Below are 18,112 nucleotides of genomic sequence, written 5' to 3'. Positions count from 1 at the left end.
CCACATAGTAACTTTTTTTTTCAATGCAGAAAGGCAGTAGTACTCCATTTTGTTACTTAAGTAAAAGTACAAATACAGGGGTAAAGATTACTCGAGTAAAAGTATTTATGTTTTCTGTTTAATGCACTTAAAGAGTAAAAAGAAAGTATTTACAGAGATTTTTAAAACTATTAAAGCGTCAAATGTAGAGATTCTGATAAAGAATTTTGGTGATTTTAAGTGATTCAATCCACCTGTTTCAATCTGTTCCACCTTGTGATGTCATCAAGTGGGAGTTTTCAAGTAAACCGCTCCTTTTACCTTTAGTTCAGTAGAGATTAGCAATTCCAGAGATGAAATTATTATCCAAAATGATTCTAGAAATGAAGGTGTGTGGAGTTTAAAAACACAGCGGAGCACTTCCTGTATTACCACATGATGACATCACAAGGTGGAACAGAGTGTTTTCAGAGCCCATATTACACTGTTTTCTGATCTATTATAATGTTTCCTCATCACGAACAGACCTGGAGTTGTGTTTTGTTGTTTCATTCACAAACCCTGCATATTTACACTGAGTTCTTCTCTCAAACTGAAAACACTCTGTTCCACCTTGTGATGTCATCATGTGGCAATACAGGAAGTGCTCCATTTTGTGTTTTTAAACTCCACACGCCTTCATTTCTAGAATCATTTTGGATCATTTCAGCGTTGGGAATTCCCATTTTGGACTGAACTAAAGGTAAAAAGGAGCTGTTAACTTGAAAAACCACCACTTCATGACATCACAAGGTGGAACAGAGCAATTTGAGCTTTAGAAATATAGACAGACTAATAATAAAATGTGATAAAAACATTAGCAGCTGAGTTCTGGGAGATAAACTGTGTCACTCTGTTAGTCAGTTGTGAATTACACCTGTAAATTTGTAAAAAAGACTAAATTTAATAACGTTATCGTCCAGAAAAAGGTGACATTTTGACGGTCTGAGGGGGTCTGTCGCCGGCCTGTTTCCATGGTTACGCCAGCGCTTTGCCTGGAATGTCCCAAAATGTGACATTAAATATTAAACGGTCACATTTTTATACAGCGCTTTTCCACCTTCGAGGCACTAAAAGCACTTTAAATCAAGGAACCGCTCACCCATTCACTCACATGTTCACACACACACACTGGGGCGAGGGGGGTTAAGTGTCTTGCCCAAGGACACAACAACAGTGTTCATCTGTGGGAGCTGGAATCGCACCGCCAACCTGTGAGTCGGTGAATCTGACTGCTCAACCGATGATGTTTATGTCTAAATCGATAAACATAATCAATTACTCAAAAATACCTTGAAAAAACATGTATTCTTACAGTGAGTGGGCTCGCCTCTTCCCAGATCTGACCTGTGACTCAGCCTGGTCTCGGTTTCTGATCTTTTCTAATGTTTTTTCCTCGTCACAAACAGACCTGGAGTTGTGTTTTGTTTCATTCACACATGTTTAAAACTAAAATCCTTCATATTTAGAATGAGTTCTTCTCTCAGACTGAAAAAAAACGCTCTGTTCCACCTTGTGATGTCATCAAGTGGTAATACAGGAAGTGCTCCACTGTGTTTTTAAACCCCACGCACCTTCACTGGAATCATTCGGATGCTTTCAGCTACGGAATCGCCATTTTCGTCTGAACAAAAGCTAAAAAAAGAACTGTTAACTTGAAAACAACCACTTGATGACATCACAAGGTGGAACAGCGCATTTTGAGCTTTGCAGATGTAACAGACGAATAATAAACATGTGTGAATGAAACAAAACACAACTCCAGGTCTGTTTTAGAGACGATAACAGTATTAGAACACGACTTAAACCTCACAAAAGTCAATTTCAGGACCTTTAATACGACGCACTGTGGAACATTCCGGGTTAAGCAGTAGCTCCATGGCAACAAGCTCCACCCAAACCTCAAAAGCTCCACCTATAGATGCTCAGGCCCTTTCTTTATTGGTATGTTCTTTCAAAACAAAAACAAAAAATGAGATAGCGTTACTGTAATCTGCGAGGCTGGTATGTGCCCGCCCCTGTGCCCGCCCCTGTACCCGCCCCTGTGCCCACCGTGTACCCGCCCCTGTACCCGCCCCTGTGCCCACCGTGTACCCGCCCCTGTACCCGCCCCTGTGCCCGCTCTCAGGTCGCCGCTTCCATCCGCGGTGCCCAGATGAATGCGAGAGCGGCGCCGGCACATCGCGGTCCTTTCATCAGTTGCCAGGACAACCCTATGTAGTAATGCATGGAGGCTTTTCAAAGGGAAAACGAGAGCGTGATGGGCAGATAGATCAGCCAGGATGAAAACAAAAGAGGCAGAGTCTGTGTCTGAGCATCTGTCCAGAGGAGACGCTTTAACCACGAGAGTTTAGAGCCGCGGAAAGAGACGACCGGAATCACAATCCAACGGAAATCACAGTTTAAATCCAGGAAAAACGAAAGACCAGAGTGAAACAACCAACTGAACTAGCGTCATGTCCTCCATAAACAACACAAAATCCAGCCTAAAAAAGTGATATCCTTCTTTTGAAATGTCTGTGTGTGTCAGATGCCCTCCCCTATGTCTCCATGGGGGTTTATTCTGCATAAAAACTGCTAATCCTGTTGTTTAGACCTGTATAAACATGTTCTGAAATGTCCCAGTGTGCCAGATACTGCTCCCTATGTGTCAGATGCCCTCCCTATGTGTATCAGATGCCCTCCTTGTGTCTCCATGGGGGTTTATTCTGCATAAAAACTGCTAACACTGTAGTTTAGACCTGTACAAACATGTTCTGAAATGTCCGTTTGTGTCAGAGGCCCTCCCTGTGTGTCAGATGTGCTCCCTCTGTGTATCAGATGCCTCCCCTGTGTCTCCAAGGGGGTTTATTCTGCATAAACAACTGCTAACCCTGTAGTCCAGATCTGTACAAACATGTTCTGAAATGTCCTAATGTGTCCGATGTCCTGCCTGTGTGTGTCAGATGCCCTCTCCTGTGTCTCCATGGGGGTTTATTCTGCATAAAATCTGCTAATCCTGTTGTTTAGACCTGTATAAACATGTTCTGAAATGTCCCTGTGTGTCAGATGCCCTCTCTCTGTGTCTCCATGGGGGTTTATTCTGCATAAAAACTGCTAACCCTGTAGTTTAGAAGTGTACAAACATGTTCTGAAATGTCTCCGTGTCAGATGCCCTTACTGTGTGTGTCAGATGCCCTCTCTTTGTCTCCATGGGGGTTTATTCTGCATAAATAACTGCTAACCCTGTAGTCCAGATCTGTACAAACATGTTCTGAAATGTCCCAATGTATCCGATGTCCTGCCTGCGTGTGTCAGATGCCCTCTCCTGTGTCTCCATGGGGGTTTATTCTGCATAAAATCTGCTAATCCTGTTGTTTAGACCTGTATAAACATGTTCTGAAATGTCCCAGTGTGCCAGATACTGCTCCCTATGTGTCAGATGCCCTCCCTTTGTGTATCAGATGCCCTCCTTGTGTCTCCATGGGGGTTTATTCTGCATAAAAACTGCTAACACTGTAGTTTAGACCTGTACAAACATGTTCTGAAATGTCCGTTTGCGTCAGAGGCCCTCCCTGTGTGTCAGATGTGCTCCCTCGGTGTGTCAGACGCCATCCCTATGTGTGTCAGATGCCCTCCCTGTGTCTCCATGGGGGTTTATTCTGCATAAAAACTGCTAACACCTTCCTGAAACATGATTCTCGTATTAGTTTATCAGCTCATATTTCAGTTCCAGGGCCGGGTCACAGGGGGCAGCAGTCTTCAGCAGGCACGCCCCGACTTCCCCCACCCCAGACACTTCCTCCAGCTCCTCCAGTGGGACCCTAAGGCGTTCCCAGGCCAGCGAGTATTTCAGTATAGTGATATTTTAAAACAAGATCTTTGAACATAATCTTATTTTTAAAAACCTAAACCACAAACAGAGAAATCCCGTGGATGTTTGTCCGTGTGCGTCTGCAGCCCTGGTCATTACAGCTGTCGGGATGATTCGGTTAATGATGTTTCAGGTCGATATAATCCACAGAAAACATTCATCTCGAGTCTAATGGAAACAAAATGAGCTCATTTCAATTCAATTTATACTCGAAAGTGAAAATCGTGCTAAGAGCGTTTCAATATGTCTCTTTATGGGTTCAGTTCTATTCAATTTTATTTCTATAGCCCATTTATAATACAATTTAAGAAAAAATGTCTTAATTAGTCTGAGTACATCGATCTCCAAAGCTCAAAATGCTCAGTTCCACCTTGTGATGTCATGAAGTGGGAGTTTACAGCTCCTTTTAGCTTAAGATCTTATCAAATTTATTATTTATTTATGTATTTATTATTATTATTACTATTATTATTACTACTACTATGTATTTTGTTTCCCCTCTGTTATATATTTACTTTTTCCTGAGTTTTCTTTGTTAAAAATGGCTCCTAAATTATTATTATTATTATTATTATTATTATTATTATTATTATTATTATTATTGTTACTGTTCTTATTATTATTATTATTATTTTTGTGTATATGTTTATAACTTAGATCACTCTTCATTTCTGCATAACTGACTATTTTTATCATTATTATTATTACTATTTTATTATTATTAAACCACAGTGGAGCACTTCCTGTATTACCACTTGATGACATCACAAGGTGCAACAGACCGTTTTCAGTTTCAGACAAAAACTCAAACTCAAAATATGCAGGTCCGTTTGTGACGAGGAAACAACATTAAAACATAAATCAGTTCGTTTGAGGCGTTTCATCTCACAGAAACCGACAAAATCGAACCAAATCTGCTTCCCTTGAGAATTACCAACGACAGTAATGCACAGCAGCCCACTCCCGAAGCCACGCAAAATGAGATCCAGAGCGAAGCAGAAGAGATCGAAGTGTTTGCGACTCCACAGATCAACTGAAGATCGAAAGGGTCCATTCAAAGTCACAGCCCATTTCCTCCACATGCAGCGGCGTTCCGAGCGCTCCCGACTCGGAAACGGGACAGATGACACTGGGAGAACACAATTTTCCGTCTGTCAGCTGAAAGTAATACTCAGGATCTGCGTATCGTTTAAGAATCACTGAGGAGGAAGACAAACGGAGCTCGCAAATCAAGATGGTGGATGGGGATTCAAAAGGAAGCTTCCGAAAACAGAGGCCATCTGATATCTGGATATTCCCTCCTGTTTTTAGACGAGAGCTTATTTACTGAAGCGCGGCTCGTTTCACTGGGCTCGAGATAACGAAGAAACCAAGTCGAACAGAACGATTCTTGAGCACGATACTGGCAACGTGGAGCTCTGGAGTTAAGGACGTTAAAGTTATAATTATGTGAAGCAATTTTCTACAGGGACAAATCGAAGAAAAGACGTCGAACTAAAAAAACGAGATATTTACTTCAAATTTACTTCAAAATCAAAGTCGCATCAGCCAAAAAATGCATAATAATGAATAAAAAAACATATATTCCACATATAAATTGCTTCTGAGTCACACCCCCGGCCAAACTATGAAAAAAAGTCCGGATAATATGGTAAACAAATGGACATAACTAACGTGCTAGCTGCCAACTCTGGCTCCAATTCACTTTCTATTGAAAAAATGCTGTCAGACTCGTCATTTTGGTCATAAATGTTCGTATTAACCCGTGAAATCAAGATTTGAACATTAACAACAGACAAATCAGGCGTTTTCTTTCCCTGAGGTTGCACCCGCTAGCGTTAGCAACAGGTTTGATTGACAGCGTTGCTAAGCGTCTGCTCCCTGCTAAACCAGTGGTGTGGGCGGGAAAGGGGCGTTTACATTCAACAGCCTCGCTCCGGATTGGCTCTGTGGTTGCTATGCTATGTTAACTAATGACAACAATTAAAGCCTGTTTCTGAAAGTTATAAAAACATTTAGCAGAATCTTGCATTTTTAGACTTTTGGACAACTGTGTTAAGGATTTGTTAGCACGTAGCTGGTTAGCACGTTGCAGAGGGGTGAGAACCGCCAACCTGTGGATCAGTGGGCAAACGCTCTACCAACTGAGCCACTGTCACCTTAAAACTGATTTCATCGCGTTAAAAACCTCATTAAAACTCAACGATCACCGAACCAATTCCCCAAAGTGTCGTCTACGCGTAAAATAAACCAGCTAGCTTACAAAACACAGCTGGTCAGGTGCGGCCCTGTCCTGTCACATGATCACGGCATGTTTCCAGACTAATAACTTAAGAGTAGTTTACAGCCTCGATGAATTATTGAAGAGCTCAGTATGTTCCCATTAGCGCCGGGCTCCCTTCTGGCCAGATATACACTATTTATACAAGAACTGTGCAGACGCGGCTAATCACGAGCAGCTGATTACAGTCACACAGAGGCAAGAAAAGAGGGCGTTTTAGAGGATTGTTAACGCAGAATCCAGTTTATTTTATTTATAACGTGACATTTGAGCTGCGTTTGTGCTTAGAACAGAACTTTCAAGAGTACTTCTTAGTAAATACTCCTTCTTAGCTTCTTTAATTTGCCGTATAATCTAATAATACAGACAGACTAAAGTATAAAAACTGCATGATCCTGGGGTTTTATTTCACTATTGTGTCTGTAAATCAAGATATGAACATTAATAACAGACAAATCAGCCGTTTTTCCCCGAGGTTGCGTCTGCTAGCGTTAGCAACAGGTTTGATTGACAGCGTTGCTCCATGCTAAGCCAGCATTGTGGGCAGGAAGGGGCGTTACCTCGCTCTGGATTGGCTCTTTGGTTGCTATGATACTCACAGTCGGAATTACAAATATGGGACTCGGCTCCAAATTAGCCGCTATAAGTGCTAGCCTCGATGAGCTTCATTTGAGCCGAACGCTGTGGTGACGTCACACTCACTTCAGTCTAGGGTAGTAACTATGACAGCAAGACCTATAATTTATTTTTTATTCAAATATGTATCTGAAACTTTATAAACCGTGAAGTTATTAAAACATTTAGCAGAATCTTACATTTTAAACGGCCTTTTTGGACTTAAAACAACCGCGTTATAGACATTACTTAGCACGTAGCTAGTTATCACGTATCTGGTAAGGACGTAGCTGGTTAGAACGCAGCTGGTTAGCACGTAGCTGGTGAGCACGTAGCTGGTTAGAACGCAGCTGGTTAGCACATAGTTGGTTAGAACGTAACTGGTTAGCATGTAGGTGGTTACGACGCAGCTGTTTAGCACGTAGCTGGTTAGTAAGCAGCTGATTGGGACGTAGCTGGTTAAGACGCAGCTGGTTGCCACGTTGCTGATTAGCATGTAGCTGGTTAGCCTCCGCGACGCCTTTAAACTCCTGCCTTTTACCTGACGTGACTTATTCCTAAAGATCGTTCCGTTGTGCAAAGTTGCGTTTCAAATCCACAGCTCTGAAAACCGAGAGTCCCACTGCGAGCCGCAAACGTCCATCTTTATTATTGCGACTCTTGTGTCTGATTTCTATTTTGGCTCCACAGACGCTCACTGATGTGTCCCATTATAGCTCCCATAGACTTTGATAGTGTTCGGATGAGACAGTATAAAGGACGTGTTTATACAGATGAAACGGAGAGAGACTGGGACACGATATTAGCTCAATGCTGCAGCCGTGAGCCGCGAGTTTAGCGTTTTACTTCAGGGAAAATAATAGTAAAAGGTTCTGATGATGATGAGTCGATGATGTTTGTTTATTCCGAGCGTTGGTCTAGGATAATTTTTCATACTTGTCCAAGAAAGAGACAAAATAAAAACGCATGACTACACTTTTTGCACGGTAAACGGCCACACAAAGCGATTTAAATTAAGGAACAACTCACCTATTCACACACACACATTCATACAAGAGCGTACATACACACTGGGGGTGAGGCGGGTCAAGTGTCTTGCCCAATGACACAACAACAGCGTTCATCTGTGGGAGCTGGAATCGCACCGACAACCTGTGGTCAGTGGATTGTACTGCTCTACCCATGATGTTTACATCATATTTTGCAGGTAAAGGCAAATATGAAGGAGGCGGGTATAAAATGTAAATAAGGTCTGTGCAATAAATGGAAACGTGCAATATTTTGTTCAGTGCAATAATGTGAACTGTGCAATGAATGTAATGTGCAATGAGTGGAATGTGCAATGAGTGGAATGTGCAATATTTTGGATGGTGCAATAATGGGAACTGTGCAATGAGTGTAATGTGCAATATGTGGAATGTGCAATGTGTGGAATGTGCAATGTGTGGGATGTGCAATGTGTGGGATGTGCAATGTGTGGGATGTGCAATATTTTGGATGGTGCAATAATGGGAACTGTGCAATGAATGTAATGTGCAATGAGTGTAATGTGCAATATGTGGAATGTGCAATGTGTGGAATGTGCAATGTGTGGAATGTGCAATATTTTGGATGGTGCAATAATGGGAACTGTGCAATGAGTGTAATGTGCAATGAGTGGAATGTGCAATGTGTGGAATGTGCAATGTGTGGGATGTGCAATGTGTGGGATGTGCAATATTTTGGATGGTGCAATAATGGGAACTGTGCAATGAATGTAATGTGCAATGAGCGTAATGTGCAATATGTGGGATGTGCAATGAGTGGAATGTGCAATGAGTGGAATGTGCAATATGTGGAATGTGCAATGAGTGGAATGTGCAATGAGTGGAATGTGCAATGTGTGGAATGTGCAATGTGTGGAATGTGCAATGTGTGGAATGTGCAATATGTGGAATGTGCAATGAGTGGAATGTGCAATGAGTGGAATGTGCAATGTGTGGGATGTGCAATGTGTGGGATGTGCAATATTTTGGATGGTGCAATAATGGGAACTGTGCAATGAATGTAATGTGCAATGAGTGTAATGTGCAATATGTGGGATGTGCAATGACTGGATTGTGCAACTATGGGAATTGTGCAATTTTTATTTTGAACCTTCTGTGACCCCCAGTGTATGGAAAAATGCTTTTGGCCATAATCCAGCGTGTTTAAGTTCATGTCTCTCAAGTCATGTCTGTCCATTAACATGTCCTGAATAAATAAATAAATAGAGAGACAGACAGACAGATAGATAGATAAATAAATGAATAGAGAGAGACAGATAGATAGATAGATAGATAGATAAATAGAGAGACAGATAGATAAATAAGTAAATAAATAAATAAATAAAGTTAAATTAAATGTCGAGAGTGGGATTCGAACCACCAACCTTCAGATCAGAGGAGCTACTGTTGCTGTTTTGTATAAGTCACATATGCAAAATGTCTTAGGTTTTGCCGTAAACTCTTTATACAAATCTACGGGTTTTACAGACAAAATAGTGCCTCAGGTTGTCAAGAAAAGTGTAATACGCATATAGTTATGTTTATTAAGTTTATTTATACACAGTGATGGAAGAATACTTTCAAAATGTATTTACAGAATACTGAATATCCAAATTAAAATGTATTTTGTAATCAGAGTACTGTATTCGGAGTACTTAGAATAATACTTTTACACAGCGTCGCATTATGTTCTAGGATAAAAACATGACGTATACTTATAAAAAGAAGTATTTTTGTTGCTCACACTCACACGTACAAACTGTCAGAGGTGTAGTTTATATTTTTCAAAGCCAAAATTACAGATGAAGTCCTTTGATTTTAGTAAAGTAGTTGTACTCTGAATACCACTTAATAAAAAAGTAACTGCACCTGAATACAGTTACTCTAAATGTGTATCCAGAATAAGTATTTCCAGTACATTTATTCAGTTACTTCCCGTCTCGGTTTCAAACGTGCCTATTTACAGACGTATTGAACTCAATCATGAAAACAAAATCTATGTTTGTAACTTCTGTGTCTTTTCCAAATCAAAAATAGAAACTAGTGTTGACAACAAAGCGGCGCAAAATAGCTCCGTGCGTCACAGCTAACATGCTAACACGGTAACAGAGATTAAACCAGGATCAAAACACAACACACTTTGACTTAACGGCGCCTAGAATGTTCCACAGCGCAGCATTAAACTTATCTACAAGCAGGTGACACCGCCAGGTCGGGTTACAGCTCAGATCTGTGTTGGCCTTGCCCTATTTGTGCTTGTGTCTCTACAGTTCTCATCTCTTATGTTATGATTTACACGTTTTAAATCAGAATATTGATCTAAAACGACTTAAAAGAAACAGTTCAAGCCGAGTTCACGTTAGAAAACTGCGGTGTCCAATGGAGCCGACGTCGCCGTAAACATCACAAATAAAGAGTCGTGTAGCTGAGAACGAGGAGATGAGAAAGGAAATGAGAGAGGAAAAGAGAGGAGAGAGAAGATGAGAGAGGAAATGAGAGAGAAGATGGGGAGATGAGAAAGGAAATGAGAGAGGAAAAGAGAGGAGAGAGAAGATGAGAGAGGAAATGAGAGAGAAGATGACAAAGGAGACAAAAAGGAAAGGAGAACGAGGAGACAAGAGAGGAAATGAGAACGAGGAGACGAGAGAGAAAATGAGAACGAGGAGACGGGGAGATGAGAGAGGAAATGAGAGAGGAGATGAGAGAGGAGATGGGAGAGGAGACAAGAGAGAAAACGAGGAGATGAGAGAGGAGACAAGAGGGGAAATGAGAGAGGAAATGAGAGAGGAGATGAGAGAGGAGATGGGAGAGGAGACAAGAGAGAAAACGAGGAGATGAGAGCAAAGACAAGAAAGGAGACGAGAGAGAAAACGAGAACGAGGGGATGAGGGAGGAAATGAGAGAGGAGACGAGAGAGAACATGAGAATGAGGAGACGGGGAGATGAGAGAGGAAATGAGAATGAGGAGATGAGAGAGGAAATGAGAGAGGAGATGAGAGAGGAAATGAGAGAGGAGACGAGAGAGGAGACGAGAGAGGAGACGAGAGAGGAGATGAGAGAGGAAATGAGAGAGAAAACGAGAACAAGGAGATGAGGGAGGAAATGAGAATGAGGAGACGGGGAGACAAGAGAGGAGATGAGAGAGGAGAGTGGGTGTGTACGTCACAGTGACGGTGAAAACGGGGGTAGACCAACAAAATGGCGTCTTGAAAATAGTCGACAATAAAGATTAAACTCAAACAAGAATCACTCCAAATACAACAAGCTCAATGAGAAAAAACAACTAGAACATGGTTAAAAACTCTGGAAAAAAAGGTCTGATGAATAAAATGAAATAAATACTAGAAAAATGTGTTTAATAATGACACACCAGGGAACATTCACCCACGGGAATAAACTGTATATACAAATGGACATAGCTAACGTGCTAACCGCCGCGCTCCAAACAGGAAGTGACCATGTGCACTCTTCCAGCTCCATCAACTCTGGCTTCAATTCACTTTCTATTGAAAAACTGTGTCCTCTCTCTCTGTACCTGCTGCTGTCAGACTCGTCGTTTTCGTCTTAAATATTCGTATTAACCCGCTCTACGTGATCCCGGTGCTTTTATTTCACTCTGAACATTAATAACAGACAAATGATGCGTCGTCTTTCCCCTCGAGGTCGCTCCCGCTGGCCCCGACGAGCTTCATTTGACTGTAGGGTGACGTCACACTCACTTAGTCCGCTTCTTTACGCAGTCTATTCCCTCGGGTACTTATAAAGAAACCTTGAACCTTTCCGGGCAAAAACTGTAATATCTCCATGGAAACGCGCAGTTAAACAGCTCGGACCAAAAGCCTTATTAAACACCAAGTCCTGTCCGTCAAAGCAATAACGCTGAACCTGGGGAAACGACAATAGCGCGAGTGATAAACGGCGTGAAGTTCTAATATGGAAACGCTGACAAGGTCGAGGGTAAAGCGTGGAGCGCGGAGGACTGAATGGATTTTAATGGCAGCGTTGGGGCCAGATACAGACTCTGCACCGTAAAGCACAAAGGCCACTTCTGTGACGCCGCAACTCAGAACGGATTATGAACGTGTCCGGGAATGTGCTGACCAAAACCTCTCCTTCACGCGCTGCAAAAGGACAGCGCCCAATGCGGTTATGCGGACCCGGGTCGGAGGATTAAACCGGAGAAGATTGGCTCGCGCAAACCCCCAGCGTCCGAGCCACCGGCCGACGAACCCAAAACGCCAACGCCGACGTTAAAGAGAGGTGCCGCGAGCTCGGGAAATCTGCGCCCACCAGATAGAACGATGACTCCGAGGATTACAGACGCTGTTCTTGGACTTAATAACTTCTCGAAATTTCATGTTTGTGCGGATTTGGTGGAAAATACAACGGCAACAACGACAACAACAACACAGAATAAGCAGGAGGAGTTTAGTTGTTCGGTAAAGCGTGTAAGAGCTTCCCGGCCAGCGAAAACAGTTGTCTGACCTTCCCTGGAGGTGCCGGGGTCTAGTAAGAGGAAAACACTGAGGTAATTAGAGGCGCGCAGACCGAGATGGTAATGAGGCCTTTTCTCGGGCTGCAGGTCTTTTTATCCTAGGCTCCAGTGGGCCGGGCGGCGCAGGGAGGGCGCAGGGGCCGACATCGATTCCCCCTCTCCAATGCACCAGTTTGAAGATCAATGCAACATCAAGGTATTTGTGTCCTCATTAATGCTGTTTGCTCAGCAGATCAATGTGGACCGAACCCCTGCTCCGGCTGACGGAGCGCAGCGGCCGAGAGGTTCCAGACCTGCTATGGCCCCGCTTCTGGAGCTTAACGACTCCATTCACTCGCCGTGTAATGTCCGCGAGATTACTGTACATCCTAAGGAGGCGTGCGGTCTGAAAACGGCGAGGTTAATTAGCTTAACAAACATTCCCATATGGCCTAAGAGGAGAGGAGGACCGCGTATCAGACAGAGGTGAACGAAAAGAGGCAAGAGCGCTCTCACAGCTGATCCCCGGGGGTCACGAGCTCAGCCCAGCCCCCCCCCCCCGCCGCCGCCGCCAATCAGAGCGCACATGTCCTCCTGCTCCCTCAAGCGCTTTCCTCAGCTCTGTCCTCCGCTTTGACCTCTGACCTCCTCAAACGTCCAGTCCTCCGAGGATGCTATCGTTTCAAAGTGCTGCGTAAACCGTCTCTACCCAATCTGTGTCACCTTTGTCCCGCCGGGCCCCTTTTCACCTGCTGCGCACGGGAGTCTCACTGTTCAAGCTCCACAAAGACACTCGATTTATGAAGCAATCTCGCCAAGTACGATTTAATACAACGATGAAATATAAAACTGGAATGGAAAAAGTGGGCCCCATGCATCATATGAAATGCTGTCGACATTTAAAGGCGCTATAGTACACAAAATGTACTCTAGTGAGGTTTAAGTCGTGTTTTAATGCTGTTACCTCCTTAAAAACACACCTGGAGTTGTGTTTTGTCTCATTCACACATGTTTAACACAAAAAACCTGCAGATTTAGGCTGAAAACACTCCTCTGTTCCTCTGTGTGGAGTTTAAAAACACAGTGGAGCACTTCCTGGATTACCACATGATGACATCACAAGGTGGAACAGAGCGTTTTTTCAGTTTGAGAGAAGAACTCAGCCTAAATATGCAGTTTTTTTGTGTGTTAAACATGCGTAAATGAAACAAAACACAACTCCAGGTCTGTTTATGATGAGAAAACGACATTATTACAGAGCGTTTTATCAGTTTATTTAAATTCACGCTTCTTCAAAACACATCCGCGAGCGTTTCATCTCTTCACCTGCTCGTGTATTTACTACTTTTGACATTTAAATACACACAGAAGACATCAAATATACGAAGTAAGAGATATGGAATTATGTAGTAAAGAAAAAACGTGAAATAACTCGCTAAATCTGGTACAAATCTTTTTTTTTTCTTTTGTAAGATTAATGAATTTGTGCACGGTCCCTAACAATAAAGAATAAATAAATAAAGGTTGTTGTTTTTTTATTTATTTATTAGCAGTAGTAGAGTATTTTATTTTCTTTACTGCATAATTCTATATATTTTTCTGAATATATTTGATGTCTTGTGTTTGTATATAAAATGTAGAAAGTTGTAAAAAAAAAAAGAATTAATCCTTTGCCGGTCAGTGTATATGTACAGTATAAGTAACATGTGGCGTGTGTAATGTCGCACTATATGAATCTCCGAGTATTATGCAAGTAAGCGTTATCCTATTACTTCCTGCTGTGTCATTGTCCGAGGTCGGTGCATAAACTCCGCGTGAACCCTGACATTAGAATCATCTGGTTTAAACTTTCACTTTAAAGCTCACCTTGTAACTCTTTAAATCAATAGAACACGCCCGGACGACATCCACTATTCATGAGCAGCGCAGACGCTCCGCACGCGCATCCAAAACGCCTTTTAAAGCGGCCACGTTCGCACACCGTGAACGCACGCTAACGTTAGAGCGGAGAGGGGTTGAAGAAAGAGAGAGGAGGAAGAGGAGGAAGAGGAGCGCACACCTGTCTCCGCACAAACCTACAGGGAAGTGAGCCACATCCACCACCACGGCCCGAGCAGCTAATGAAGCCGAGGCGCAGGAGCCGGGACCGAAAGAGCTGAGCGAAAGAGCGAACACAGCTGCTAGTCTACGCCTTGGGCCTCAAGATGAGAACGCACAAACACACACGTGACGCACACACACACGCACAAATTCACCGGCGCAAATAGAGCAGACACGGAACCAAAAACTACCACTGTCAGAGTCTCTGGGTTGGATTTCGTGAGCGCTCTGGACTCGTGCGCAGGTGCGATGTGGGTAATTTACATCTCTGTATCGAGCTTAACCAGCCCCGCCCACTTTTACAGCTAAATTATGAGTGTCCAAACTACGGCCCGGGGGCGAAATGCGGCCCGTAGAACAATTTCTAGCGGCCCTCAGGCTTTCAGTTGATCATAATCACTATTTTTTATGGCAAATTTGAGTTTATTTGGCCCCACCTACTTTTACAGCGGATTCGTGGGTGTCCAAACTAAGGCCCGAGAGCGAAATGCGGCCCGCAGATCAATTTTTAGCGGCCCTCAGGCTTTCAGTTGATCATAATCAGCACTTTTTTACAGCAAATTTGAGTAAATCTACCAAAATATAACCTAAATAACGTCACACTGCGTGGTTTTACAGACCTAATAATAACATTTCAAGCCTTATTTAAAGTATGTCTCGAATATTTTTTAAGATATGACCCTCGGTGAAAAGAGTTTGTGCACCTCTGCTCTAAATGCTGCTAAACCTTCCTCGTCGTGGCACTTCCGGTTAAACAGAATCCCGTTCTGTCATGATCCCTGTCGGTCCTGCCCCTTTTTTTTAAATACTTTCCTTCCTCCCTCTTGTGTCTGAGCCTGGAGGTGGGCGGAGATTTTGGCTCCTCCCACACACACCTGGGGTTAATCGACAATCAGCTGCACCTGGGCAGAATAAGAGGAGCCAGGACCTGACACTCGGCACCAGATCGTCCGTGTATCTCTGTGGTATTCCCTGCTCGGCTCTGTTCATGTTTTTTCGCTTTTTGACTTTGCTAAACTGGATATTTTGCTCCCTGGACCCGCTCAGCTCTCCCGCCTCCAACCCTGCTCTTCTCTACCTGTACAGTCCGTCCCGTCCCGTGCACGGACAAAGGCGCCTACGAAGGTTTGAACTTTGTGTTTAAACAAGAGAGAAATGTGAGAAAATGTTAACGCCTGTGTGAGAAAAGTGTATAAAGTGTGTGGTGAGGGGTTTTACAGACAAAAACATATAGAATAATGTCAAAATAAAGCTGATACTTCGCGGATTTCGTCTACTGTGGGTTATTTTTAGAACGTTGGACTCACCATCTTTGCGGTGGTACATGATCTCCACCTTCCGCTCCTCGGACCCCAGCAGAGCCTGAGCCACCTGAGCCACGGCGTGCCGACTGGTGAACTGACCGTGGAGGAAGTCGCACGTGCACGGACGCTGCATGACGTCGGGACGAGAGAAGCCCGTCATCTCACAGAAGCCATCGTTACAGTAGATGATCGCACAGTTCTGCACACGGGCGTTAGCGATGATGAACTTTTTATCTGGAACGCAAAGAGGAGCACAACATGTCAGAAACAACGCAAAGAGGAACACAACACGCAAAGAGGAACACAACATGTCAGAAACAACGCAAAGAGGAACACAACATGTCAGAAACAACGCAAAGAGGAACACAACACGCAAAGAGGAACACAACATGTCAGAAACAACGCAAAGAGGGACACAACATGTCAGAAACAACGCAAAGAGGAACACAACACAAAGAGACGCAATGTTAGACACAACGCAAAGACACAATATCAGACACAACAACAGACACAACACAAAGAGACAACACAATATCAAACAACACAAAGAGACACAACATCAGACACAACAAAAAGAGACAACATCAGACACAACGCAATATCAGACAACACAAAGACACACAACATCAGACACAACACAAAGAGACACAACACAGAGATACACATCACCAAAACACAACACAATATCAGACAAAACACAACATCAGACACAACACAATATCAGACACAACAACAGACACAACACAATATCAGACAAAACACAACATCAGACACAACACAATATCAGACACAACATCAGACACGACACAGAGACACAACCCAACATCAGACACAACACAATATCAGACACAACACAACAACAGACAAAACACAACATCTGACACAACACAAAGAGACACAACACAACATCAGACACACATCATACTAAACCCTCTGGTCCAAATCAAACACACAAACACAAACTCTGTGCCGCTGTGCATTGTGGGCCGTGCTCATTAAACCCTCACTGCGCATGTCACGTCTCTTGATTGAAGTTTAATCGCAGCTCACGCGCTCGCGGAGTCTCATTGTGTTAAAAAAACTCAAACTGTGTCAACTTAAAGTCACTTACGTCGCGCGTAACGGGCCTGGCGTGTGTGTGTGTTTTTATTAAAGACGTTTGTTTTTGGAGCCTGGAGCCGCGCAGCACCCACACACACACACACACACGCACACACACACCTCCATCCAAACACACACTTCTCCATCCAAACACACTCACTTTGTCCCTCGAATTTCCGAATAATCACTCCCAAAAACGTGTTCTGTGGCGCGACATGACCCCTCCGGACAGGCATGGTTCCCGGTTGAAAAAATCCAATCCCTGAAAAATCCCTCCCGTCAAGTTGTTGCTCCCGAATCCAGAGGGGCTCCCCGTTTTCTTTGTCACCAGTCAGTCATCCTCGTGAGAAAACAGCGACTCCTTTTTTTTTTTTTTTTTACTCCCTTATTTCAACTCCCCGGCTGCGCGCATCGCCGTGCCTCCTCTGCGCTTCTGGCCGAACGGGAGCTGGAACGAAGAGAGTCTTTAGCGCGTAGTTCCGCCAACATCTCCCCCCGTGTTCTGTTCTGAATCCCCCCTGCGCGCTTTTGAGTCTTTGTGTCGGGGATGGAGAGGCTGTGCGCGTCTGGCAGCGTGGGGGGCTTTTGTCGCGAGGCCAATGGCTGCTGCTTCTGCTTCTGCTTCTGCTTCTTCTGCTGCGGAGAGGCGCACTACAGACTGGAGGGAGAAGCCCACATGGATGCGTGCGTAGACGTAGACAAAGCGCAGGAGAGAGAGAGGGAGAGAGGGAGAGGAGGAGGAGGAGGAGGAGGAGGCTGCGCTGGGTGCACCATTACGCAGGCGTTACCTTAGACGAGGGTTTGGTGAGGCCGGGGAGATTTATGAGACAATTTGCATCCACTTAAAGCGCGGTTAAGTCAAGTCAGTGTCGAAAAAAATGACTATTATTTCATATTTCAGATAAAACTCGTGCGTAAAGTCGCTGTTGCGCGTTGGGTACAAACCACAAGTCGCGCAGAATTTACAAAAACAAAACAAAACTGTAAGACATAGTGTTTTTGCGCGTGAGACAATTTGCATCCTCTTAAAGCGCGGCTAAGTCAACTCAACCTGGAAAAAATGACTATTATTTCATGTTTCAGACGCTGCACATGCGTAAAGTCGCTGTTGAGCGTTGTAGTTTTTTGTGTGAGAGCCAATTTGAATCAACTTAAAGCGCGTTTAAATCAATTCAACCTGGAAAAAACGCGTATTTTTCATATTTAAGACGTGGCACACGCGTAAAGTCGCTGTTGCGCGTTGGATACAAACCACAAGCTGCACAGAACATACAAAAAAACTGCAAGAGAAGGTGTTTTTTGCGCATGAGACAATTTGCATCCACTTAAAGCGCGGTTAAG

At 43.6% G+C, this 18,112-nt stretch overlaps 1 protein-coding gene across 2 annotated transcripts in view; it reads right to left on the bottom strand.

The window, feature by feature from the left end:
• kcnh7 (potassium channel, voltage gated eag related subfamily H, member 7) overlaps nt 1-17,033 on the bottom strand; it is a 90,620-nt gene extending 73,587 nt beyond the window's left edge. For both annotated transcript variants that reach the window (XM_033980881.2, XM_055227315.1), the window contains exons 1-2: nt 16,932-17,033; nt 15,674-15,904 (exon numbers count right to left, since the gene is read on the bottom strand). In XM_033980881.2, coding sequence (XP_033836772.1) covers nt 15,674-15,904; nt 16,932-17,007 — 307 coding nt within the window. In that variant the 5' untranslated portion in view covers nt 17,008-17,033. The remainder of the gene's footprint in view (nt 1-15,673; nt 15,905-16,931) is intronic.
• Between the last annotated feature and the right edge of the window lie 1,079 nt (nt 17,034-18,112).

Source organism: Periophthalmus magnuspinnatus, chromosome 2 (genome assembly GCF_009829125.3).
Source record: "Periophthalmus magnuspinnatus isolate fPerMag1 chromosome 2, fPerMag1.2.pri, whole genome shotgun sequence".
Lineage (NCBI taxonomy): Eukaryota > Metazoa > Chordata > Actinopteri > Gobiiformes > Gobiidae > Periophthalmus > Periophthalmus magnuspinnatus.
Note: the sequence above shows the minus strand (reverse complement) of the source record. Positions and strands in the feature narration are given on the sequence as shown.